The sequence below is a fragment of the Mustela putorius genome, unplaced genomic scaffold, assembly GCF_011764305.1.
Source record: "Mustela putorius furo isolate JIRA1106 unplaced genomic scaffold, ASM1176430v1.1 tig00000873_pilon_pilon_pilon, whole genome shotgun sequence".
Taxonomy (NCBI): domain Eukaryota; kingdom Metazoa; phylum Chordata; class Mammalia; order Carnivora; family Mustelidae; genus Mustela; species Mustela putorius.
The window spans coordinates 6,002,156-6,026,821 of NW_025421504.1; the positions used below are offsets into that span (position 1 = coordinate 6,002,156).

General features: G+C 53.8%; 1 protein-coding gene and 1 long non-coding RNA gene across 3 annotated transcripts; both read right to left on the bottom strand.

Annotated features, from left to right (window-relative positions):
- Nucleotides 1–1,346: 1,346 nt before the first annotated feature.
- On the bottom strand, nt 1,347–15,522 carry CDR2L (cerebellar degeneration related protein 2 like). Of its 2 annotated transcripts, XM_045085940.1 has the most exons (6): nt 15,286–15,362; nt 11,185–11,415; nt 6,354–6,466; nt 5,884–6,032; nt 5,165–5,329; nt 1,347–3,928 (listed from the first exon to the last, which is right to left on the bottom strand). In XM_045085940.1, the coding sequence occupies exons 3-6, from the start codon at nt 6,390–6,392 to the stop codon at nt 3,037–3,039; spliced, it is 1,245 nt and encodes a 414-aa protein (XP_044941875.1). In that variant the 5' UTR covers nt 6,393–6,466; nt 11,185–11,415; nt 15,286–15,362; the 3' UTR covers nt 1,347–3,036. The 2 variants fall into 2 exon arrangements, with proteins under 2 accessions (XP_044941875.1, XP_044941874.1); XM_045085939.1 differs by lacking the exon at nt 11,185–11,415 and having other exon boundaries at nt 15,286–15,522.
- Nucleotides 15,523–18,358: 2,836 nt separating this feature from the next.
- Nucleotides 18,359–20,526, bottom strand: LOC106005460. Its single transcript, XR_001178804.2, has 3 exons — nt 19,990–20,526; nt 19,611–19,732; nt 18,359–18,409 (listed from the first exon to the last, which is right to left on the bottom strand). It is a non-coding gene; the product is annotated as an uncharacterized LOC106005460 (long non-coding RNA).
- Nucleotides 20,527–24,666: the final 4,140 nt, after the last annotated feature.

The window sequence follows — 24,666 nt, forward strand, 5'->3', positions numbered from 1 at the left end:
TTTGTAAACGCAAACTAGGAAGGGAATGATGATAGACATTTGCCTTCTGGGCTCTAGGCTGGAAAGGGAATCTCTGAATCTCTTGGGTCCCTCCCTGTCTTAGTCCCAAGACCTCAGACGGAACTGAGGCGTCACTGTGGTGACCGGAAAAAGCTGCTCCAAGGAGCAAAGCCAGGGACTCACTTAGGTCGACAGCTCAAGGATTATGAATAATAAAGTCAGCACCATTTCATGGCATCATTGCTCTGAGGCTGGGTTCCAGCCCTGCTCCTGCCCCAGAGTGATAGGAAAAAGGAGCTGTAGGTTTCCATGGCCTCAAATAAACACAGCCTGCTCAGGCCATCTGGTGGCCTGGATTCTGGACGAGGAAGGGGGTTGAGGAGAGAGTGAGACACGCTACTCCTGGGTGGAGAGGGGAGCAGCTGGCAAGCTCCTCTCACCCGCTGCTGTTGTGAACCATCCAGAATAGAGGCCCTTCTGGAAGAAACAGGCTGAGAAGTGCCACCTGTTCCCTTTAAAGGTGGGCACTTTCCATCCCCTCCTTGGTCCTCTACGGACTGAAATGGGGCTTCAAGAAGGGGTCCTTCGGAGGCAAGAGGAAAACAGGGAAGACAGACAAATCATCATTGCTGGTAGCTGACGAGCTTGTAGAGACGAGCCCTCCTCTCTGGCCTGTGAGTTGGGGGACCACTACCATGTCGGGGACCCATAGGATTTTCCTTTCTTCTTTTCTGGAGTGCCTTGGGTCCGACTGCTCTTAAAACTAAACATTATAAAGAGATAGGAATGTGCAGTATTGCAGAATGGAACAGGTCAGCTCGGGGTTCTAATGTTTCTGTGTGACTCTGAATTACTAATTCAACCCCGAAGCCTCAGAATCTCCATCAGTAGAACAGAGCCTCCCAAGGTTGACGCGGCCCGGCACAAAGTCAGCAGACAGCAGAAGTGAGCTGTCGCGAGGAGATGATTAGGAACTTCTTTTTACTTTCAGGGATTGGATGGCTTTTTTTTTTTTTTTTTTTTTTTTTTTTTTTCTCCACAGCACTGGGTGGGAAATCCAGTCTTCACTAGCTCTATTCTAAACTAGACCCACCTTCCTTCTGTGAAGGACAGTGAGCAGACAGTGCAGAGTGAGTGGGCAAATCTGCCTCTGCTTCCTTCACCACCACCCCTTATCTGCCCAGTGCCCTGATAACACCCACCAGGCATCTGGTGGTTTGGTTGCAGATCCCAGGAGAGCGAAGCTCGGGATGTGCCCCCCCCCAACCCTGACCCAGAGCTGTGGGATGACAGGTGGGTGTGTGAGAGGCACAAAGACAAGACCATGGCCCTAGGGCCATTTCTGCTTTTAGAATACTGGTGCATTTTTTATTAAAGAAGAGAATAAAGCATTTGTAAATATATTTCTCTCATGTATACTTCAAAGGTGACGCTGGTCGGCCGCTACAGAACTGGGGAGCAAACAGGCAGGAGCCCTTCCCCCACCCTATCCCCTCCACCCTAGATGACAGAGACACACGGAGGGCTGGGAACTGCCCAGCTCCAAAGGACAAAGGGTTCCAGGATGTGTGAACGGAAGGACCAGCCGACAGCGCTCATCACAGTGCCGCCCAGAGAGCAGGGTAGCGACTCTAGGGAGGTCGGGCATGCTTGTTAAGAAAACCCCTTTACCCCTTAGAAACAGATAAGGCATGAAGGTCCCTGCTGGATTCCCAGCACAGAGGCCAGGGCTGCCGCCTTCCACCGGGCTGTGTGGAAGGATCTCCGAATGGGTGGTAGAAGGAACTGGAAACCCTGAAGAACTGCTTAGGTTAAGCTGGGGACCTGGACATCTCTTAGCCGAAGCTGGACTTTCTGAAGCCTTAACAAAAGGTTTAACCTGTGACCCGAATGGGTGCTCAAAAGCCCCCCCAGAAAGGTGGGAGGTTAAGAACAGGCATTCTATGGGAGAGAGGAGACACGCTCCCCACCAGGTCCCATTTCAATACTGTTCAGTATAGATGGGGATCTTGGGCAGTCCCCAGTGAAGGGGGGCAGGGGTGGATGCTGGGACCACTGGCTGGTGGCACATGCCCAGAACATTCTGGGGGCAGCAGGCATGATCTGAGGAGGGGTCGGCCTGTGGGGAGCATGGGAGTGAATGAGACACATCATGGTCCCTGAGATGGGGGCAGGCAGAGGCCAAGCTTGGTGAGTCCGAGGTGGTGTGCAGAGATGGGGGCTCCCCACTGCCCAGACTCCTGGAAGGCTTAATGGCCAGAAGGCATTTCCAGGGGCTGGAGCCCTAGGAGGCTGGCTCTGAGGGAGGCAGGGTGCATTGTTCATGTATGGCTGCTGAGGGGCTCCCTGTTCCCCTCCTCTGATTGGCTACAGATCTGCAGTGGGCTGAGGGTCTCCAGGGGGAAGTGGGGGGCACTCTGGGCCTGGCTGAGGCATTCTGCTCTGCATGGCAGGAGCCATCTCTGACCTGGTCAGGACCCTGGAGATAGGACAGCTGGTGCTAAAGGAATGACAGCGCATCACAGCTGAGGAGAAGCAGTGGGTGGTCCAGGAGACCCCTGGAGTCTGCAACAGCAGGCCTGGGGATCTCCCTTCAAGTGTTTCCAGTTGTGGCAAGGTTGTGGGGAGACCTTGCATTGCAAATCTCTCAAAAAAACTGAACTTTGGAAAGAAAGGAAAAAAAAAAATAGCCAAGTGGTCCAGAATGGCTTTCAGAAGCGTGGCCACAAATCTGTGAGCAAGGCCCAGGGTCAGGAAGTCAAGGGCTGGGGAGCTGGGAATCCTCGGAGCAGTGGGGACGTTTGGCTCTGCAACTCTCAGCTGCGTCTTTGGGCTGAGGCAGGGTGGTGGACGGTCCTGGGAGGCCAGCCGTTTTCCATGTTGAACGCTGCCTCCTGAGTGAGCAGAGAACAAGTTGCATCCCCCACATGCTCCCCTGGGCCGTATTGCTGCTCGATGGGGCTCCCTCCCTCCTGCTAGGCTGTGCTGGGGCAGGAGGAGCCCCATGGCCAGACCCCAGGGGAGGCGGGGAAAGGGTCACTTGCTGCTGTGCGTCTTGACTTTGGTGGCGTTGATGTCGGCCTTGGTCTTCTGGATCCTGGAGAAGATCTCCTTGAAAAGTGCCTTGTACTCCGGCTGGCTTTGCTCCAGCCGCTTGTCCACAGCCTCCACGTGCTGGCTCAGGCTCTTCTCACCCGCCTTGGCCTCCCCCTGGCCCTCCTCGCCCCCACGAAGGTCTCTCCACGAGCTGTCTCGGGAGATGGGCCTCGAGGTCTGCACGCCGGCGTGCCGCACCCCCGCGCCGTGCTGCCGGCACTTGCTCAGCAGCTCCTCGTACTTCTCGAGCAGCGCGTGGTACTGCTCGTCCACCTCCCGCAGGATGGACATGCCGCGCTTGCGCACGCTGTTGGCGTGCAGTGTGAGGTTGCCCGCGTGCCGGCTGGCTGGGTCTTTGGCCACGATGGCGTTGAGTGCAGTGTCGCTGCAGCTCTTGCGCACAGCGTGGCCCGGGGACGCGGCAGGAGAGGCGACACCGTCCTGGGCGCCCGGGTCGTCCCCGCTGCCAGGCTGGGGGTCATCGGTCTCGGGGGCCTGGGTGAGGGGTGCCAGCAGGGCCTCGGCCAGGTGGTCCTCCCGGCCCAGCAGGTAGGTCTTGGCCTGCTTCATCTGCTGCAGCTCCAGCAGCTCGGCCTCCAGCTCCTGTACGCGGAGGCGGCAGCCCTCCATCTCGCACAGCTGCCGCTCCAGCTCCGAGTACTCCTGCAGCACCGCCGCGTACTCGCGCTCCGCCCGCTCCTTGCGCTGCCGCTCCTGGCTCACCTGGGAACGCAGCACACCCACCAAGGTCTGCAGCCGCTCGTTCTCCTGCTCCAGGGGCCGTGGGCCCAGCTCCAAGGAGGAACTGTGCAGGCGAAAGGCATCCTCACATCTGAGAGGGGGGTAGGGGAGGGCCAGCAGACATCCGGTCAAGGCCAAGGTCCCCGTCGTCGGGCTCCCCAGGCTTAACACACCTCTCCCATCCACGGGGGTCCCATATCTTGTTTGCCCCTCTAGAACCACTCTCCCCCCTTCCTCTCCTTGCTCTCCACCCTGGGCGGCTGACCACAGTGAACTGCTTCAGCCGGGCTTCTGCTCTCTCCTGAGCTGAACAAGCAGGAGGCATGGGCAGGAGGTCCGAGGGCAGGAAGCAAGGGAGGTCAGGGAAGGGCTTCTTGTCCAGACTCCTTCCCCGGTTAGTGCTGGCTGGGCAGCACCTCCTGGCCTTCCCCTTCCTGGTCCCTCAGGCCCAGGATGGCAACAGCCCCTTGCTGTCGCAGCCCTGGGGGACTGCAGTGTCCCTGAGGTTCCCCTACACCTTCGTCCCCACCTCTTCATTAATCGTTCCTCAATTACTCTGTGCAAGGCGTGGTCTCCTGCCAGGACCTTTATTGAAACACCCACTAAATACACAACACGTATTTAGAAAAAAAAATTTTTTTAAAGATTGATTTACCCATTTGAGAGAGAGTGTGTGCACGTGGTGGGGGGGTGGGGGGGGAAGAGAGGAACCTTCCAGCGGACTCCCCCCTACTGAGTGTGGAGCCCCTGGTGGGCACCATCTCTTGCCCTGTGAGATCATGACCTGAGCTGAAACGAGGAATAAGACGCCCAATGGCCTGAACCACCCAGGCGTCCCCACAATTATGATTTTTTATATTAAGAGGCCATCCCTTTAAGTTTAATGGGACCATGCAGCATGGAGCCTGCTTGAGATTCTCTCCCCTCCCCCATAGCCCTCCCCTCACTTCCCTCTAAAGAAAAAAGGGGGGGGTACTGAAAAGTGTAGTGGTTAACTCCTCCCGACCTGGATTCTAGCTTATTGAAGAGGTGACCTTGGATAAGCTCACATAACCTCCGAGCTGCCATTTCCGCATCTGAGCGGTGAGGACGGGATTGCCACCAGAGCGAAACCCCTTAGAGCGGCGAGGGTGGCCGCGCGGCCAGGGCTCGGTCAGTGCCAGCTGCTGACGTTGCTGGCAACAGGACGGGTCCCTCCGCCAGCCCGCCAGCGCACCACCTTTCACTCCCACCAGCTACCTGGGGCTCACCCTCTCCTCCCTAGAGAGTCGGGGACACCGCACAGGGTCTGGGTTGCCCCCCACCCCTGTGCGGCGCCCCCACCTACCGGGGGCTGGTGCACAGCTCCTTGAGGCAGGGGAAGGTGTGGATGGTGCGTCTTCGTTCCCGCTTCTCCCGGCGCACTCGAAGCTGCTCCAGGCCCCGCAGCTGCTCCACCTGGGCCTGCAGCTGCTCCACCTGCGTCTGCAGGCGCTCGATGGTCTCTGTGAGCCTGGGGGCGGGGGCGACCGTGGGAGGGATTTTAACAGGACCGGGCCAGCCCTCCCCACTGCAGGCCTGGAGGGACTTGGGGATGGGGACAGATGGGCAGCCTTGACCCCTGCTGCGGGCTGCTGAGGTCAGACGAGGACTCCCTATGTGCCCAAGGACCCGCTCTCGTCCCGCGCCTCCCTGGCTGAGCTGACCGTTCTCCTCTGGGCCTCCTACACCCTTTGAGCACTTAGCCTGCACTGCTGTAAGGATTTACATGCCAGCCTCCCCTCCAGGGCTGGGAGCTCCCAGAGGGCGGGGCGATCTCTTCACCTCCCCATCGCTCTATCTCCAGTGCCTACAGAGCCTGGTGTGTAGCTGGTGCTTCCACAGGGATTGTGGCCTGACCATGAAACCACCCCAAATTGCCAAGGGCCATCTCACTACCATCCTGGGAACCTGGGCCTGGGCTTCTGGGCGAAGGAGCATGGGTCACACCCACCAGACTATATGCCCACAGGCCAGCCAACCTGACCTTTCCCTCGCTCGCCCCCCAGCCCGCCACCCGGCCCTCACCCATGAATCTTCTGCTGGGCAGCCTTACTCTCCAGCACCAGCTTCTGGTTGGTCAGCTCCAGGTCTCGGGCTGTCAGGTCCAGCTGCTCGTACACTTTGGCGTGCTGTTCATTCATGTGCCGCAGCGTGTCCAGCTGCTTGGTTAGGTACTGGAGGGAAAAAGATGGAGGACCCTTTCAGAACAAGGTTGAGGGAAATGTGTTCATCTGGACCTTGTCCAGTTTCTAGGGACACATTTGCTTTGTGTTTCTACGAACACATTTTGGCTACAGCAGAGTGTGGGGGAGTAAAGATGGTAGGTGTGATAGGGCTGCCTGGGATAGTTGTACAGGTTGTGAACTGCACAAGGCTATGGTGCCAAAGCTGTGTCTGCTAAGAAGGCACCCTTCTCTAAGTTACACAAAGTTGCCAAAGGCCAGGGGGTCCTTATTGGGTGGCGGAGTACACGCAGGGCCTACGTGGCCCCTCACCTCGATCTCCTGCACTTGCTCCTCATTGGTGGAGTACATCTGCTGCAGAGACTCCTCCAGCTCCTTGTTCCTCTCCAGCAGGGTCTTCCCCAGCTCCGCGGCCAAGTGCAAGTCTAGTGGAGGGGGGGCAGAGGGCGGGAGTAACGATGAGCAGCTGAACGAGCTCAGAGGACTCCCGTAAATGTTCTGACGAGTCAGTGTAGGCTATCCTTTGGGGACGCCAAGACAGCCAGGACACAGAGCTGCCCTCAGGGAGCCTCCAGGCCTAGAAGGGGATGTGAGCTGGGAGCTACGCTTTGCATGGACGGCCACGTCTGTCTGGAATGTCCATTCTCCAGACACTCCCAGGGCCTGTCCCTCTCCGCCTTCAAATCTGTGCTTAAATGTCACCTGCTCTAGGAGTCCTTCCCCAACCACTGATTCAGTCACCCCTCCCCTGCCTTGTACTCCCTCTCAGCTTAGTTTTTCTCCTTAGCACGTACCATCATCTAACTTACCAAGCTATTTGCTCATTTATCTGTATTTTGTTCATCTCCCCCGCCCCACCCTCCGACTAATTGTAAGCTCATGGGGCAGAGATTTTGCCCATTTTTTTTAAAAAGATTTTATTTATTTATTTGACAGACAGAGATCACAAGTAGGCAGAGAGGCAGGCAGAGAGAGAGGGGGAAGCAGGCTCTCTGCTGAGCAGGGAGCTCGATGCGGGGCTCGATCCCAGGACCCTGGGAGCGTGACCTGAGCTGAAGGCAGAGGCTTTAACCCACTGGGCCACCCAGGCGCCCCAGATTTTGCCCATTTTGTTCACTGATATCCCAGGACCTAGAACACCTGGCATACAGTAGGTATGTAATAAATACTTTCTGAAAGAATGAGTGGCGGGTGCTGGGGTGGCTCAGTGGGTTAAAGCCTCTGCCTTCGGCTCAGGTCATGATCCCAGGGTCCTGGGATGGCGCCCCATGTCGGGCTCTCTGCTCAGCAGGGAGCCTGCTTCCCTCTATCTCTCTGCCTGCCTCTCTGCCTACTTATAATCTGTCAAATAAATAAATAACATCTTAAAAAAAAAAAAAAGACTCTGCCTTTGGCTCAGGTCATGATCTCAGGATCTTGGGATCAAGCTCCATGCCAGGCCCATTGCTCAGTGGGGAGCCTGCTTCTCCTTCTCTTTCTGCCCCTCCCCCCAACTTGTGCACTCCTTCTCTCTCTCTCTCTCTCTCTTTCTCATGAATAAATAATCCTTGAAAGAATGTGTGTGAGGAATGTGCTAAGACAATCCACAGACATGGGGCAAGTGCCCTGGGGTGACAGGTAAGGGTGAGTTCACTCTTCCTGGGGTCAGCTGGAAGCTCTGGCAATGGGCAGCTTGCAAGCTGGGTTTGGAAGGGTGAATAGGAGTTTGCTGAGACAGGAAGGGAGCAGAAAGGCTTGCTGGGTGTTAGAATGGGATGAAGCTTCAGAGCTCTTTGGCTTAACCTCCTTATTCTACGGATGACAGGCTGGAGAGAGAGGGAGGAATAACCTGTCCAAGGTTATGGCCACCTTGGAAGCAGAATTCAGGTCTCCTGGCCTTGGTTGGGTACCGTTAGGCTCTAGTGACATGGGTCCCTCTCAGAAACCTCCTTTCCCTGGGCAGCAAAACCATCATCCTCTTCCCCCAAGCAGCCCTGATTCTTGTACCCTACAGGACTGGAACCTACCGTCCCCCCTCCCAGTGGAAGGTAAATGAACACTGTCAGGCTAGGGGGCTGTGTGGTGGGGAGAGGGAAGGGTTAAAAGGAAGTAGTAGGTGCTGGAATCCCTAAAAATTCTCTCTAGTGGGTCTGGGGCTGTGCGAGGGTAATGAGACATCTGGGGTAGATATTCCTCCAAATATGTGCCTCGCTCTTCTTAGAAACAAAGGGAATGGTGTATTATTATTATTATTATTATTACCAAGGGAAAATACGTTATTTCTCTGATTTCTAAGAAGAGCTCAGCAGACTGATGAAAATGTTCTAAAGCTGAGTGGGGGTGACTGCGCTGCGAATGTTCTGGAGACTGGTGCATAGCTATGCGCGGGATGTGAGTGAGTTACCTGGTATGTGAATTACATCTCAGTAAAACCGTTTAAAAAAAAAAAAGATTCTGGCAGCTTAATCAGGAGACGGAGACTGATGGCGGGGCAAGGCCCTAAAGGAGGTTCGTAGACAGGCTCCGGTAGAGTTCACAAGGCCTGCCTGCCTGCCTGCCTTTTCTTTCTTTCTCCTTCCTCCCTCCTCTCCCCCTCCCTTCCTTCGTTCCTCCCTTCCCTTCCAAATTAGTTTATTTGTTAGAGAGAGCTCGAACAAGCACACAAAGGGAAAGGGAGAGGGAGAAGCAGACTCACCACTAAGCAGGGAGCCGGAGGTGGGGCTTGATCCCAGGACCCGGGGATCATGACCGGAGCTGAAGGCAAATGCTTAAGTGAGCCTCTCAGATGCCTCTCTCTCTCTCTCTATTTTTTTTAAGGCTCTTTTCTTTTTAGAATCACTTTAAGTGTTGTATGAAGGTGTAGTTGATGTAAAAAATCAAACAGCACAGAAAAATTAACAAAGGTGACCAAAATATTAGTTGAAAATGCATCTCAGGGGCGCCTGGGTGGCTCAGTGGGTTAAAAACTCTGCCTTCAGCTCAGGTCATGATCCCAGGGTCCTGGGATGGAGTCCCTGCTGCGCAGAGAGCCCGCTTCCCTTCCTCTCTCTCTGCCTGCCTCTCTGCCTACTTGTGATCTCTGTCTGTCAAATAAATAGATAAAATCTTAAAAAAAAAAAAAGAAAGAAAATGTATTTAATATATTCTTAGATCTATCACTGAGAATCCCACAAGCACATGGAGATGGCCTCAAATAGTTATCAATGAGAATTAGGGTCTGTGTGAGGGAGGAGAGTTGAGTAAGCAGGAAGAAGAAAATGCCTCACTTAGAGGAAGACGCTGTCAACGTGAGGCGAACCATCCTTCTAATCAGCTCTCTGGACTCAGAGCAGCTTTCGGTATGATTTTGTGTGAACAGAACAATTTTCTGTACCTGCTTTTTTTCACTTCACAATTTGGCCTAAATAGTTTTCTGTGTCCACAAGGATCTAGAGGGTGTGAATGTTCTATTGTATACGAGTCCCTAAATTGCCCTTACTGTTGGCCTTTTAGGTAGTTGGCATTTTTTTTTCTGTTAAAAATGAAACTGGAGGCACCTGGGTGGCTTGGTGGGTTAAGCATCTGCCTTCCGCTCAGTTGTGATCCCAGGGTCCTGGGATCGAGTCCCACATCGAGCTCCCTTCTTCTCCCTCTTCCTCTGCTGCTCCTTCTGTGTGTGCTCTCTCTCTCTCAAATAAAATCTTTTAAAAAAATGAAACTGTACAAAAACTCATAGTGCAAAGATCTTGGTGCAAATCACTGCAGGTATCCTGGAGATCCTTTCCCAGAAACAGAATCATCAGAACAAAGAACAGACCTATTTGATTCATTCCACCAAAATGCTGTCCAGGAAAGCCTGGGTCTTTTTCCCACTGTGAGGTTCTTTCTTTAAATAGCCCTTGATCTAGGCTCATGGTATAAATCCAGACCGAGGGGCGCCTGGGTGGCTCAGTGGGTTAAGCCTCTGTCTTCGTCGGGCCCTGGTCTGTGATCTCAAGGTCCTGGGATGCAGTCCTGTATCAGGCTCTCTGCTCAGCAGGGAGCCTACTTCCCCGCCTCTCTCTGTCTGCCTCTCTGCCTACTTGTGATATCTCTCTCTGTCAAATATATAAATAAAATTAAAAAAAAAATCCAGATCGAGATGCTTAATGGCAACTCTGCAGGGGCCGATGTGATGTGGTCCAGGATTCAAGTCTTTAATGCTTCCCCTGTTCAGTGATCGTTCTCGACTCCCTGGAGGATAAAGGGTCTCTGTAGCCCCCCTAGCGAGTTTCATCAATACAGTTGTTTCAGCTGAGCCCCTTGCTGTGCACTGGGCAGCTCTGGGGAGGCGGCTTTTCTTCTCAGAAGAGCCCAGGAGAGCAGTGACTCCCAGTAGGCCAAGGAGAGGAGAGCCTTGGGCTCTTTTTCAGCCTGGGCTGGGAGTCAGACTGACATCACCTTACAGAACCCAGAGGGCCTGGACAAAAGGCCCAGCTGCCTGTCGAGAACAAGCCTGGATTCTGCTCCCACGCATAAAGGTAAGGTTTTGAAACAGCCTGAGGGTGTCCCCAGGGTGGGCCTCAGCCAGGAGCGGGGCCCTCGGCCCCGATGTCACCCGGAGGAGTTTCCTGGAGGAGTACAAACCTGCTATCCCCGAGAAAGGCTACAATAACCTAGCCTGGGAAAACAAAAGCTGCTTTCCTAAACAGCTACCTCGGCCTGGGTGGCTGGGCACCTGGGTGGCTCAGTGGGTTCAGCATCCGAGTCTTGGTTTCAGGTTCAGCTCAGGTCAGATCAAGCCCCGCACTGGGCTCAGCGCTCAGCATGGAGTCTGCTTGGCCCTCTCCCTTCCCCTCTGCTCTTCCCCTCACTCTCTCTCTTTCAAATAAATAAAACCCTAAAAAAAAAAATACAGATCCCAGATAAGAACCTTCAGCTTTGGGGCGCCTGGGTGGCTCAGTAGGTTAAGCCTCTGCCTTTGGCTCAGGTCATGATCCTGGGCTCCTGGGATTGAGCCCCGCATCGGGCTCTCTGCTCAGCAGGGAGCCTGCTTCCCTTCCTCTCTCTCTGCCTGCCTCTCTGTCTACTTGTGATCTCTCTCTGTCAAATAAATAAATAAAAATCTTTATTAAAAAAAAAAAAAAAAGAACCTTCAGCGTTGAGCAATGAACTTCGGATGATAATGGCGAGAGACACCAGTTACCTAATACAGACTGGTGGGGGAATGGGGCCACTTGCCATACGGACTTATTAACTAGAAGTTGGGCAAATGTCTACAGGGTGTGAAGGTGTCTGGAGGCGTCCGGCTGCAAAGCGCGAGGTTTGATGTGAGCGTCGTAGAACCGCAGTCCTTCGTTATGTGGAGTGCTTGGTGGGAATGCGGGAGTCTGGCAAGACCGGCCCTGATGAAGGAGCCACACCATCTGCCTACTTTCTGAAATGAGACAGTGAACATTTAGTTCATCTCCAAATAGTATCGAATAGCTCAGGTAGCTGTGGAAAAGAACAGAGGGCCGCACTCATCAGGGTTTTCTCCTCTGGGAACTGGCAGGTGGCCTGTGAAGAGGCCATTGCTACTGATGCTGGTGTTGGGGGACAGGCTCCAGAGGTGGCCTGCTTGGGGTTCCTGCAGCTTAACCTAGAGTCCAAGAACTAAGGCTCCAAAGCCACGACCAACTGCATTTTATGTTTTTCCTGCCCGGTGAGCACCTGAGCTGTGTGTGTATTTCTGCCGCTGGACTGGGGCCGCTGTCACTATAAACCAGGGACACAGGAGCTTGCCCTGAGAAGGCTGCGAATGTAACCAGGCCGCCCAGTGACTCAGGGGTGGGGACGAACACAATAGAAGCTGTCCAGGGTGGGGGAGAATCTCAGAGACCTTCTGGGGAAACTGGATCACGATGCAAACTAAGCTGGTTGGAGCTGCCAGGAGGGATCACAGGCGAAGTCTAGAAGCTGCAGGGCAGGGGACTGGCTGGAGCCAAGGGCTGGGGAAGGTACACCAGCTAGCAGACGGCTGCTGATGGCTCTGGGCTTCGGGGAGGGGGTAGCACCCTCTGGACCAGGGGTGGGGGAGGCCTCGGGGAGGGAGAATGGGGTTGCTGGCTGAGCAGGAAGTAGATGGCGGAGTCATAAATAGCCTGTCACGGTCAGATTAATGGTCCCACTGGACCAACCTGGGGGAAGGTACCAAGTCTGAATGGGCATGGGTCCTGGCTGGACCCTGGAGTTTTCCGGGGGGCTCCTGTAGTGGGCTTCAGCAGTTTTGCCCTCGGAGTGCCTGCTGACGTGCTCCCCAGGAGCAGTGTCTCAGGAGGCTCAGAGGGAATGGCTGGAAGCCATGGGGATGTCTTTGGAAAGAAACCCTGAAACCCCGCCGTCTCCACTAGTTAGGGTTGGAGGGGGGACCCACAATTCTGGAGCAGAGAGATGGGACAGGGACAGGGAACAGGCACAGGGAGGGAGGGACAAAGATAAAGCAGGTGGGAGCAGGCAATCTGCCACCTGGCCGGGCTGCAGGGTTCCTGCTTACGATCTCCAGGGCATGGATGTCAGGAACTCTGGGTCCACACGACTGGAGGCCAGTCACTCCCCTCCCCTTGCCATGTCAGAGCTCTCGTCCAAGGCCAAGACTCAAGGTCAGGCACCCCAGGACTTCAAATCTGTGACTCAGCAGCCCTCTCTCACTCTAGAAGGAGGTACCAGCGGGCCCTCCATGCCTGGTCCAAGGTCAGGAAGCAAGGCAGGCAGAGACAGAGAGAGCCGGTGCTTAAGAATCAATGGCTTTTTCTATTTTTACAGGTGCTTGTGTCAGTGGGTGGAGGGAACACGGGGAGGATCTAGGACCTTGCTTGTCCTAGCTGCCTCCCTCCTCTGGGGCAAAGCAGCATCCAAGTCAAACAGCATCTGGAAGGCCAAGCTTCCTGAAAATACAGATGGGGCTGCCCTTAGGACAGGGGGAAACAAATCCAGACGGGAGGCCAGGCCGACTGAGCCAACCACTGCCTGAGCCACTCAGAGGCAGTCGGGGAGCAGCTGGGCAGGAGGGGCCTGGGGGGTTGGGGACAGGAAAGGGGGATGCCAGAGGCACCTGACCCCCAATATGGCTGGCCTTTGGCCCACCCTACCACCCAGCTCTCTGTGCCCGGCTCCAGGAGGTGGTGCTGCAGTGGCCGTGCCTGGGACTTCCTCGAGCCCACACCTGGCACTCCAGATGCCTCTACTTTCTAGCTGTGTGTGGTCTTCTCACGCTGCCCTGTACCTGGGCATAGGATTCCCTCCACCCCAAATGGCCAGGCAGCCCCTATTCACCCTCCAGCTCGGAGGGGCCTTTGCATAAACGTTTATGAGTCTCAGAGCAGAAAGCCTTCCACTCTCACCCTCGCCCAGGGTGAAGAGACGTTTGTTTTTAGACCCAAAACTCCAATTTCTTCAGGCACTGTCTCATTTCTGGTTTCCCTCCTTAATCCCGGGCCCTGGCTACTCCTGGGGCCACAAGACAAGGCCAGCTGCTGCAGCCCAGCAAGGCTAGCCCCCATTTTGGTCCCAGAGCATGGCTGCCCAGCCCAGCTCGAATCTCGACACCTCTCGCTCTCCGGGAGCAGTACGTCTCTCTGGCTCCTTCCTCCCACATCTGGGCCGGGCAGGATGCCAGGGACTTTGTTAGGGGTGCGGGAATGAAATGAGACAGCAGCAACATCAGCATCAGCCTCCCGGGGAGCCATCTTCCCAGGCGCTCAGCTTCCAGTCTTTCCATCGAGGCCTGCCTCTTCCATGAAGCTCTCTCACTGGATCCGAACACACACACTCAGTTACAGGCCCAACTGCACCTGCCCAGGGGCAACGCAAAAGGCGGGCGCTGAGACTATCTCAACCCCCAGGATGGTGTCTGACACTTATGTGTGAGCCTGATAGGTGTTTGTAGGATGCAAAACTTGGGGGGTGGTGCCCAGGATAGGGGAGGGAGTAGTACAGCTAGTACTGGACATCACATTCTACCAGGGAGGCTGAGGGTAGACTCCAGGGAAAAGACTATGGCAGAGTTCAGCCCAGCAGCCTCAGTCCCACACTGGTCCCCCAGAGACTCTGATTAACCCACACTCCCGAGTACAAGGACAGTCTCATCTACCAGCAGATCTTGCCACGTGGGGATGTGGGTCACGGCCAGGAAACAAAGGCTCTGGGATCTGGGTAGCTGTCTCACATGAGGGCAAAACTAGGCATCTGGGGCCCCAGGGGACGGCGACTCAGAGCAGGGGTGGTTAGTACACACTGCACCAGACTGGTGTCCACACTCGCCTGGCTTGCTGGGTGACGGTGGTCACTTCTCCTGGCCACTCCAGCTCTAACCACCCAAGACTGAGGCACTTTGGGGGAAGAGAGGGTGGATTTGACGCTGTTCCAGCAGTCCTTGGCCCTGACCCTCTTAGGCCTCCTCCTTCTTCCTGTCCCACTGCTCCGCCCCCTGCCTGGAGTGATGTCACCTTGGCCACCTCATCACCAGATTCTAGCCCCCTTCCAGCCACCCTCTCCACCCTCAGATGGGAATGGAGGTAGTGGCTCCCACTCTACTCAGGCTCTAGTCTGGTGCATTGCTCAGAATTCCCAAAACTGGTTCCCTCGGAACCATGAGTCATTTGAGTGAGGGCTGGCTGGGGAAGGGCCAAGGGACCCCCTTCCCCTCAGGAAGGTCCAAGTTTTTGCTGCTTCTTGACCAGCAGGGTTCCCAAACCCCTATACTCTCCCTGGGTAGAGGGTTAGAGAGTTCCGGAAACTTTCTGGGAGTCTCAGAGCTCAGGGAAGGATGCCACTGGATTTGGAATGGGATAACTTTCCGCTAGACGCGCGAGCGCGCGCGCGTGTGCGCGCGTGTATACACACACACACACACACACTCTCTCTCTCTCTCTCTCTCTCTCTTCTCAGCAAACATAACCAAGGAGCCACCTCCAGGCCTTCAAAGACTTCCAGCCAATACTCAGGCCCCCAACAATACCAGGGGCTCCTGGACAGTTCCTGCCTCTAAGATGCGGCGGACGAGCCGGATGAAGTATGTCCCTGTCGTTCGGGGAAAGAGAAAGGCCGCTCCCCCCCACTTCTGCACCCTGCGCGGATCCCGCCCGGCTCTCCCCGGGCAGCGTTCCCTGTCTCCACGTCCCCTTCTCCAGACGCATCACTCCTCGGAGTCCGCCTCTCCGGGTCCAGCCCAGCCCTCCCCGGGGTGATACTGCTCAACAATGGAGAAGCGGACAGGGGTCGCCGGGCGCACCCCGCTCTCCCGCCGCACCCACGCTCCCGCGCTCACCCTGCTCCAGGTCCTGCTGGTCGTACCAGGGCTCCTCTTCCTCTGTGGAGAAGTCCTCCATCCCGGCGGCTCTCCGCATGGCCCCGCGGGCGGTGGGCGGCAGGCGGGCGCTGCGGCGGCGCGGCTCAGAGCCGGGGCGCGGGGCCCGGGACAATGCGGCGGAGGCGGGCCGGGCCTCCCGCGTCGCGGACTCGGGCTGCAGCGCCCCCGCCCGCGCCGCGCCCCCTCGCCATCGGCCGCTGACCCGGCGCCCACGCGGGGCTGGCGCGCCGCCGCGGTCCGGCCCGGCCGAGGTCCTGCGGAGCCCGGGACACCGAGCGGCGGCGGCACAAAGGGTGGAGGGGCGGAGACGGCAGCAGGACGGAGGCAAGGACGGTCGGAGTCTGTCGGCGCGTCTGGGGAGCTAAGAGTGCGCGGGGGCCGCGGCGGGCGCCCCCTGCCCGGCTCCGGCCCGCGCTACCCCCCGCCCGCCGGGCGACACCCGGAGCCGCCGCTGCATCTTGGCGGGGTCCGCCCCGCGCTTCCCTAGCCGCCCGCTCCGAGAGGCGGGGCCGTCCGTCGCTGGCCAATCAGAAGACGTATGCAAAGTGGAGGCGGAACCGAGGGTGGGATCTCCCTGGTGCTCGGGTCCGGCTGTTGCTGGTTCAACGTCACCTCCCACCCAACGCTCGACCCCTTCGGTTTACCGCTGTTCATTTTGTTTACCTGCCGTTGTCTCGCTCTCCCTCTAGATCTCCTGAAGGCACAGATCGTGTCTCTCTTGTTCACAGCTGGCTCCTCAGTGCCTAGAACAGGCTGGCCCATTGGTACTTTCCATGGACACTCTTTGAATGAATGAGTATTTAGTTACCATTACCTTTAAGAAGTTGCGTGTTTAAATATCTATGGCCGGACACCTGCGAAGTTTGAGGGTGACTTACCTGCATTCTGGATCTTTCCCTTTAAGGTCTTGTTTCCTTCCTTTCCCTCTCCTTCCATATGCTATATCCAGTTACGACAGTTAGAGCCATACACAATTTCACCTTCTAAGCATTCTCTCCTTAAAGAAGTTATTGGACTCAAGCATTCACGTAACTGATTGTTATTAGGACTCAGCATGAGCTGGTACTGTTGAGGCATCCTGAGTATATCCAACTCTGAAAATACGTGGCAAACATACCCAGCAAAGATCTTGTATCCAGGATATAGAAAAAATATCTACAAATCCACAGGAAAGACAGCCCAGCAGAAAAGGGGGTAAAAGACTAGACTAGGCACTTCACAAATGACCAAATGACCCAAAAACATGTGACAAGGTGTTCAACTTCTTCAGAAACGTAAAAGCCTGTAGGGAAGAGAAGGAAACAGGGTTTGCATAGAGAGGAATTGGGTTGGGATGTGACCTTAACAAAAGCATCCCCTGACTCTGGACAGCTCTGAATCCGGAGAGGTCCTTCAAAGCTATTCCAAGTGGCAATGGGGAGAGGGCCTTTATATCCCCCTCCCCATGTCCACAAGTCATTGAATGGATGCAGGTGGTGAATGGCAAGCAGTGGGCGAAGGAGTTCTTTTTTCTTAGAGAGGGCAGGCAGCTGAGGACTGTCAACCAGCAGGCTTCTCAGCAGCTGGTGGAACAAATCCTTCAGTTCTGAAAGGGAGTCTGGGGAATGTATTGTAACATCAATCATATATGGCTACCCTATAATGCAGCCATTCTCTTCCTATATATGTGCAACAGAAATATGTAGATATGTTAATGAGAGACATCTACAAGAACGTTCATAGCAGCACAACTGACAATAGCCCAAACTGGAAACAACCCAAATGTCCATAAATAGTCGATGAATAAAATGTCGTTTATGCATACAATGGAATGTTGTACAGAAATAAAATGTTGAGTGAAAGATGCCAGGCATAGAAAATAAGTACTTTTATTAGTTTCCTATTGTTTCTATAACAATTTACCCAAATTTAGTGATGTGAAACAACACAAACTTACTGTCTGACAGTTTTGTAGGTTAGAAGTCCAACATGGGGGGCAGCTGGGTGGCTCAGTCATTAAGTGTCAGCTCAGGTCATGATCCCAGGGTCCTGGGATCGAGCCCTGTGTCAGGCTCCCAGCTCCACAGGAAGCCTGCTTCTTCCTCTCCCACTCCCACTGCTTGTGTTTCCCCACCACCCCCACTCTCTCTCTGTGTCAAATAAATAAACAAAATCTTAAAAAAAAAAAAAATGAAGAAGTCCAACATGATTCTCACTGCCTTCAAGGCTGTATTCCATTCCGGAAGCTCTAGGGAAGAATCAGTTTCCTTGCTGTTTGCACCTCCTAAAGACCACCCACATTCCTTGGTCTGTGTCCCCCTTCTTCCAACTTCAAGCCATCAACAGCAGGTTGAATCTTTCTCATACTGCATCCGCCCGGCCTTTCTGCTTCCCTCTTCTTCTTTTAGAGATCCTGTGATGACACTGAATCCACCCAATAATCCAGCATAATTTCCCCATCTCCAGGTCCTTAACTCAATCACATCTGCAAAGCCCCTTTGCTATGCAAGGTAACATTTAAAAGTTCTGGGGACGAGGATGTGAGTATCATTAGGGATCATTCCATTTATATAAAGTTCAAAACTGGCAAAAATGAATCTGACCAGGATAACGTTTAGCTTTCCAGAGTCATGTGGAGAACTCTGAGGGGCTGGGGATGTTTTATTTCCTGACGTGGGTGCTGGTTACACAGGTGTGTTCATTTGTAACAATCACTGACCTGTACACTTAGGTTTTATTTTGTTTTGATTTTTTAAAAAATAGGCTCCATGCCCAGTGTGGGGCTTGAACTCATGACCTTGAGATCAAGAGTCACATGCTGTACTGACAGCTAATCAGGCACCCTGGCCTGTATACTTAGGAGGCATACTATACTTAGGAGGCATACATTTCTTTGAATATATGTTATACTTCAGTAACATAGTTTACTTAAGAAGAGAAAGAAATTGGGGCGCCTGGGTGGCTCAGTTGGTTGGGCGACTGCCTTTGGCTCAGGTCATGATCCCGGAGTCCTGGGATTAAGTGCTGCATCAGGCTCCCAGCTCCATTGGGTGTCTGCTTCTCCCTCCGACCTTCTCCCCTCTCATGTTTTCTCTCACTTTCTCTGAAATAAATAAATAAAATCTTTTAAAAAAAAGATTTAAAAAAAAGAAGAAGAAAAAGAAATCTATGGCTGAGACATAGGCGTTCTCTGCCCTTGTGCGGCTTTCATTCTAGTGGGGACACATAAATTATTACAACCTGCAACGTGTGCTACAAAAGAAATTAACAGGGTTCTGGGAGCAAGTTTGGGGCAAGTTTTAGATTTGGTGTTCAGAAAAGGCCTCCCTCAGAAGGTGACCTCTAAGCTAAGACCTAAATGATGAGACAGTGCCAGCCATGCTAAGCTCTAGGGGGAGAGTAGACCAGACAGAAGCAACGGCAAGGGCAAAAGCCTTAAAGCAAGAATAGCTTGACATATATCAGGAACTGAGGGAAGGCCAGGGTGACCGAGGGGAGTGGGGATAAAGGAGAGATGAAATCAGAGTTAGAGCCATTGGAAGGGATTGGGATATTTTCCCCCCAAACTGGACAAAAAGAACGAGTAAAAGGCTTTTCACTTTTTAGTTGTAAAGTATTAGTGGCAATTTTGGAGCACAGATTAGAGGGGAGGGAGCAAGAGTGGAAAAAAGCCCAGTCTGGAGGTTTTTGCAATCTTCCGGAAGGATAGCAATGGTGGGGTTGAGAAATGTTCTGGGTGTAGAATGAAAATGTGCCGATGAAGTGACTGAAAAACCAGACTGATGTCTTAGATTTCTGGTTCCACTAAGTGGTATTGAGCTGGGGACAAAGATGGGTCTTAGGGATCGGCAGGTTGCAGGGTTGGGGTCGGGGGTGGGGAGGAGTAAGTTCCAAAGGGATCTGGTCAGCGACTCAAGCCCACCAAGTCCTCTTCCCATTTGTTAATTTCTTCATTCTGCAGCTCTGTCGGGAGAGCTGCCCCTGGGGAGCTTAGGAAGTCCCCGGAGGAGAGCAGGGCCAAAGGGCTGAGGGCCAGGGCCTGCGGAGCGCTGCCTCAATTTCCCCAGCCTGGACAGTGAGCATGCTAGTTAGAGCCATTATAGGCGGCCTCCACCTGAAGATTTACTTCTAACCCCTGGAGCTAAGGACGCGTTCAGTGATGACTTAGATGACCCCCATGTTTGAAAAGGTCCAGCTCCTGTGTCATTCCCCAGCCTTTGGCCTTTACCATACTGGCTATGTCCTCAGCATGGCTCTCCTCTCCTGTAGCCACCCTCCTCGAGTCCCAGTCCCAGAAGCATCACCTGGCAGGGACAAGCATGTCACAAAGGCTGGATTCTCTTCGCCATCCAACTCTCCCAGGTGGGTGGGGCTTCCTTCTCTCCCTCTGCAGAGGACAGAGTGGAGGTCCAGGTGACCTGCAGAGCTGTGGGATGGGAAGAATGTGCTGTGTACCAGGCCTGTGCCAGGCCCTTTGCCTGAGTTGATGCCTAGGAACCCCAGGCTTCTTGCCCACAGGGATCACTCCCTGTGCCTTTAGGCCAGACTTAACAGTTTTTACGTTATTCCAAGAGAAGGAAAACCAGATCTGCTTTTTTTTTAAGTTTATTTATGAAGTTTATTTATTTTATAGAGTTTATTTATTTAAGTAATCTGAACATTCAAGGTGGGACTCGAACTCACCACCTGGAGATTAAGATTGGTGCGCTTCTCCACTGAGCCAGCCAGGTACCGCAGATCCAATTTTGAGGAAGCAAACTCTTCAGCCACTCTGAGCTAGAGCAGCCAGCAAGCTCTGGGACCCTTCCCGCCAAGTAGGCAGAGGGCCTCGCAGGGGTCAGAAGTGTCCCCTCTCTGCCCTTGGTTCGCCCTCAGCCTGGTTCGTCACAGGTGTGTCAGGCAGACCTCCTGTGTGGTGTTCCTTGTGGGAGGCATCGAGGCTCGGCACTGATAGCCAGAGCCCTCGGTGGACCAGATTTCCCCCAAGCCTTGGGCATTATGATTCCCCTGGGGTTCACACTCTAGCTTCCGGGAGCGCTTTCCCAGCTCCTGGAAATGCAAGGCCAGCTCCTGGGTGGGGGACCAGAGCACAGATAGGGAATCCGGGGGCGGGGAGCTGGGTGCCGGGATCCGGCGACGTAACGGCCTCCCGCCAGCGCTGCTAGGGCGCAGGGCGGAGCTGGACACGCGGACACCACCACGCAGTCGACACCACCACCCACCCGCCCAGCCGGTCTCCCGGCCCCGCCTCCCCGCCCCCCCCCCCGCTCCGCCCCGTACCCCACTCCCAGCCCGGCCCACCGGAAATGACGGCGCTTGCGAAGGCAGCGCTGACGTTGGAGGGTCCCCGCAGTTCCCAGTCACCCTAGTCATCCTGGGGGAGGGGCAGGGTGCCCAGCCCACGCCTCCGGGTCCCCAGGATACGCACGCACCGCCCCCGCACCCTGCGCATCTTGGGTTGATGTCAGGATATCTGGCGACAACAGGACACCTTCCTCGGGTACCCCCACCTTCGCAGGCCGCGCTGCCCTCCCTGTCCCCAGACCCGTCGTTCCAGCGCTGGGCGCACATTGCCCTGAATGATCTCGCCCCATCTGTCCCCCCTCCACCAGTCTGAAGTCAGTGCCAGGCGGGATAAGGCTCGAGTGAGGTCATCTCGTGCCCATCTCCAACCCCTCCCCCCCACCATCTGATTGTGTCCCAGACAACTGTCCGCTCTGAGAGGGGAATTATTTTAAGTTCTCACCGTCCTTGTGGTCAGGAAGTGCTTCCATATGCCTGCCTCAAATCCCTGCTGTTTAAAATCTCCAGGCCTGTCATCGGTGGAGTGACCTTTAGGGTGCTAAGGCTGAGTGTCCTCCTGTGGCCTCCCCTTTACTCCTTTAAGACCTCCTTTAAGACCAGTGGCCCCCATGGGGCTACTGAGAGCTGACACAGGCCAAGTGCTTAGAACAGGGCCTGCCCCATTCAGTGTTGGCTTTTCTGATTATTATTTTTTTTTTAAGATTTTGTTTATTTATTTGACAGAGAGATCACAAGTAGGCAGAGAGGCAGGCAGAGAGAGGGGGAAGCAGGCTCCCTGCTGAGCAGAGTGCCCCATGCAGGGCTTGATCCCAGGACCCTGAGATCATGACCTGATCTCGTGGGGGAGCACTGTGAGCTGCATTTGATAATGACTTGGGTGTTTCACAGATCAGAGAGGGCAGGGTGGAGGCTGCTGCAGGGGGGTGGCGATGGGGGCTCTGGCAAAGGTGGAGGCAGAAGAGATGAGGGAGGTAGAAAATATTTGTGTCTGGGAGATGACATCATCATGTCTTGGTGATGGATTGAATGTGGGGGTGTTAAGAGGAGAAGCTCCGAAGGTGACACTCCGTTCTGGGCTTGAGCACCTAGGAGGTGCCATTTCCTGAGATGAGAAGACAGGCAAAGGTCAGGAGAGAGAAGGATTGGGTTTGGGGGAACGAAGTGTTGGGGGCAGAATCACCAATGGTAGGGCAGTTTTACTGGTTTATTATTTTTTCAAGATTTTTTATTTTATTTTAAGAATTTATTTGATTTGACACAGAGAGAGCACAAGCAAGGGGAGTGGCAGGCAGAGGGAGAGGGAGAAGCAGGCTCCCAGCTGAGCAGAGATGTAGGGCTTGATCCCAGAACCCTGGGATCATGACCCAAGACGAAGACAGACATCCAACTGACCGAGCCACCCAGGTGCCCCAGATTTTTTATTTTTAAGTAATCTCCTCACCCATCGTGGGGCCCAAACTTAACCCCAAGTTCAAGAGTCGCACCTCTACTAACTGAGCCAGCCAGGTGCCCCATTGTGGCAGTTTTAAACGTGGCGCTCACTCCTCTGACACTTCTTCCACTGGGGAGATGGGTGTAGGTTCTCTCCTTGAACCTGGTGGGCTTGTGATTACTTCAATTAATGGAGTATGGTGGAAGCGACTTTAAATGTTATTCCCGGGCTCAGTACTAAATGGCCATGCCGCTTCCTCCTTTTTCACCTGGGACACCCTCTTTTTGTTCGCACCCTTTGGAACACTCCCTCTTGGAACTCAGAGAGACCCAAGTCACATCCAGAAGTCGTATGTTGGCCAGGCCAGGTTGAGTCAGCCCAGGCTCCAGATGCATGAATGAAGAAACCTCCAGATGATTCCAGGTCCCAGCTGTTCTGAGTGAACCCTTCCTACCTTCTAGTTTTCTCGCTGAGGCTGCAGACATCATGGAGCAGACACAAGCCACCTCAGCTGGGTCCTGTCCGAATTCTTGACCACAGAATTTACAATAAAATGATAATTGTTGTATATCACATTTAGTGGGAGGTTGTTACACAGCAGCGACACCCAGAACACACATCACCTTGACAAGCAAGTTTCAGATTCCACCTGGAGACAACCTGTGTCCTTCCTCTCCGTCCCACCTGTGACTGCCTGGGCTCAGCCCTGGTCATCTCTTACCCCCCGGCTGGATTCCCAGTGTTCGGTTCCCTTTATCTTTCCTGGAGCAGCTAGAGTGACTTTGCCAAGACATAATGACATCCAACGACACTATTCCCCTGCTTCAGAGGCTCCTCGGGGCTCATAGAGGGAGGTAAAAGCTCTTTAACAGGATGTACATGACCCTTTATGATCTGGTCCTGGCCCGCCTCTCCGGCTTTATCTCTTGTCTCTCTACATTTCATCCCAAACTGGTCTTTCTGTTCTCTGGGCAAACCAGGCTTTCTGCACTCCGCTACCTTCCTTCTATGTGTTCCTCCTACCTGGACGTGGGACATGTTCCATTGCCTGTTCACTTTCCATCGTCTCTATCTGCTCCATGCCTGGGGGGTGAAGATTTTGTGAGCTGCAACAATGGGGTCCCTTACCCTTTTGCTGTCTGGGTGTCCACTGATGGGAAGCACCAGTGGAAAATCGGGGCACAGGAGAACAGTGAAGGTGGGGTGTCCATCCCGTGGCGCTCTCCCTTCCACTCCCTGTGAGGTTGCTGGTCCCCTTAGCCCTCTCTTACAACTGGTCTCTCTTCCTCTGGATTCTGGTAACCATTCTTCCATGCCTTCCTGCCAGGGCCCTGGACAGACTCCACTCTTGACCCCAAGGCTCTTGCTTGCCCGTATGGTTGCCCTCTTTTGGCGGTAGGAACTTGCCTTTGTAGCTCAGGCCCTAACACCTTGCAAGGTAAGTGGCCCTTAGCAGGTTCTGAGTTAATGTTTCTTGTATCGTTGATGGTTGAATTCAGAAAAAGCAGCTCTAGGAACCACAGGCAGGAACACTTCCTTTACAGTGAGGATAAAAGGAAGACATGGTATAGTTTCCACATAGGAAACCATAGCCAAAATCCTACTAGGGAATCTCCAAATTAGTAAGGATAATTAATTTCTTTAAACTTTCAAGAGCTCTGTTTTACTGTATAGATCCAGTTTTTTTTTCCTTAAAAACTTTGACTATATAAGTTTTCAAACACATACACAAGAGTGGAGCCCATAGTACAATGAATTTCCACAGACTCAATAGAAATCTAGATTCTATCACATTTTGCCTCACCTTGCCTGGGTGTTCTTTGTCTACAGTATTTTATTTTCTTTTTAAAAGATTTTTACTTGAGAGAGAGAGTGTGAGAGAGCACAAGCAAGGGGAACAGCAGAGGGAGAAGGAGAAACAGGTGCCCTGCTCAGTAGGGAGCTGATGTGGGGATCGACCCAGGACCCCGGGATCACGACTTGAGCTGACGGCAGGCACTTAACCAACTTAGCCACACAGGTGCCCTTTTGCTACAACATTTTAGAGCAAAGTCCAGTCTTTAGGCCGTCATCCCTCTACACGCTTCAGTATGTACTAAACAACCACCCGCAGCATTTAAAATATAATCATTGGTGGGACTGAGGAGGATGTTAAGTTTAACTTGGAGACAATAAACAGATTGTGGGGCTGAACGGGTATTTTCCCCCCTAAATGCATTAGCAGTCACATTCCTTAAGACGATATTAATACTTTTTCCAACCTATGGGGCAAGAGTACCCTTAAGAGTACTTATTAGAGGGGTGCCTGGGTGGCTCAGTGGGTTAAGCCCCTGCCTTTGGCTCAGGTCATGATCTCAGGGTCCTGGGATTGAGCCCTGCATTGGGCTCTCTGCTCAGCAGGGAGCCTGCTTCCTCCTCTCTCTCTGCCTGCCTCTCTGCCTACTTGTGATCTTTGTCTGTCAAATAAATAAATAAAATCTTTTTTTTTTTTTAAAGAGTACTTATTAGAGTATCTTATAAGATTTCCTGGAGACAGACACTAAAATTTCCTGAGGAGCAAAAGGCTCAGAAGGGACAAGACCTTCTGAGGTTGGATGAGGCTAAATGGACTCATTTAAATCCAT

Bases quoted from the DNA above. Each gene is read 5' to 3' on its own strand.
- CDR2L (XM_045085939.1), bottom strand. From the start codon at position 15,364: ATGCGGAGAGCCGCCGGGATGGAGGACTTCTCCACAGAGGAAGAGGAG. The intron at 6,467-15,285 runs GTGAGCGCGGGA...CCCCTCCACTAG, and splicing joins CCAGCAGGACCTGGAGCAGG to ACTTGCACTTGGCCGCGGAG. The intron at 3,929-5,164 runs GTAGGTGGGGGC...CCCCCCTCTCAG, and splicing joins GAGCTGTGCACCAGCCCCCG to ATGTGAGGATGCCTTTCGCC.